Raw genomic sequence first — 868 nt, 5'->3', positions numbered from 1 at the left:
TTCGCAGAGGTGAACAACTTGTGTTTCGCGCGCTCATATGACCTTAGCAGTTGCGAGCGCCGGAAAACCTTATACTACTATACTATACTATCCTCTAGGCGAAATGTGGCCGTTACTGAGTTGACTTTTATAAAATATACGAATTATAGTAAATGCAGTAAATGACTTAAAATTATAAATTCATTCATTCTTATACCAACCGGCGTCTGTGGAGTAGCTGTTGAATCAAAAGGCCAGCAAAAAAACCTGGACTATATTAACGGTCGAAAAAAAGGAAAAAAAACAACAACCCCCAAACAAACACACTGACAATACAGCAAACTACTCACTTGCCCTCCCTCAGACAACCGTGCTCCGGTCATAGAAGGAAACTCCCAAATCAGGGCCGTTGTCAACGAGACCTTCACCTTCCAGCTGAACTCCTCCGATCCTGACAACAACGCCATTGTGTATGAGCTGCTCAAGCAGCCAGCTTCCAACGTCTTCATCTACACCGACGAGGGCAACGGTATTTTCAGGGCAAGTTTCACGCCCTCTGACTTGTCGCCAGTGCAGATACAGTGAGTGTATTTCTTATTCTTTTGGGTTACATCTTATATTTCATTCATTCATTCATTCATTCATTCATTCATTCATTCATTCATTCCTTCATTCCTTCATTCCTTCATTCCTTCATTCCTTCATTCATTCATCCATTTATTCATTCAAAGATCACTGCTAGCCCCCATTATATTATTTCCCATCCATCCATCCACCCATCCATCCATCCATCCATCCATCCATCCATCTATCTATCTATCTATCTATCTATCTATCTATCTATCTATCTATCTATCTATCTATCTATCTATCTATCTATCTATCTATC

At 40.4% G+C, this 868-nt stretch overlaps 1 protein-coding gene across 1 annotated transcript in view; it reads left to right on the top strand.

Moving 5' to 3' along the window:
* LOC101851669 overlaps positions 1-868 on the top strand; it is a gene marked incomplete at its 5' end in the record, with an annotated part of 35,539 nt that overhangs the window by 6,026 nt on the left and 28,645 nt on the right. The window contains 1 exon segment of the mRNA XM_005107145.3: positions 344-560. Within this exon segment, the coding sequence (XP_005107202.2) occupies positions 344-560 (217 nt within the window).

Source organism: Aplysia californica, unplaced genomic scaffold (assembly GCF_000002075.1).
Source record: "Aplysia californica isolate F4 #8 unplaced genomic scaffold, AplCal3.0 scaffold00579, whole genome shotgun sequence".
Classification (NCBI taxonomy): domain Eukaryota; kingdom Metazoa; phylum Mollusca; class Gastropoda; order Aplysiida; family Aplysiidae; genus Aplysia; species Aplysia californica.
The sequence above is the reverse complement of the archived record's forward strand: the minus strand, read 5'-3'. Positions and strand labels throughout refer to the sequence as shown.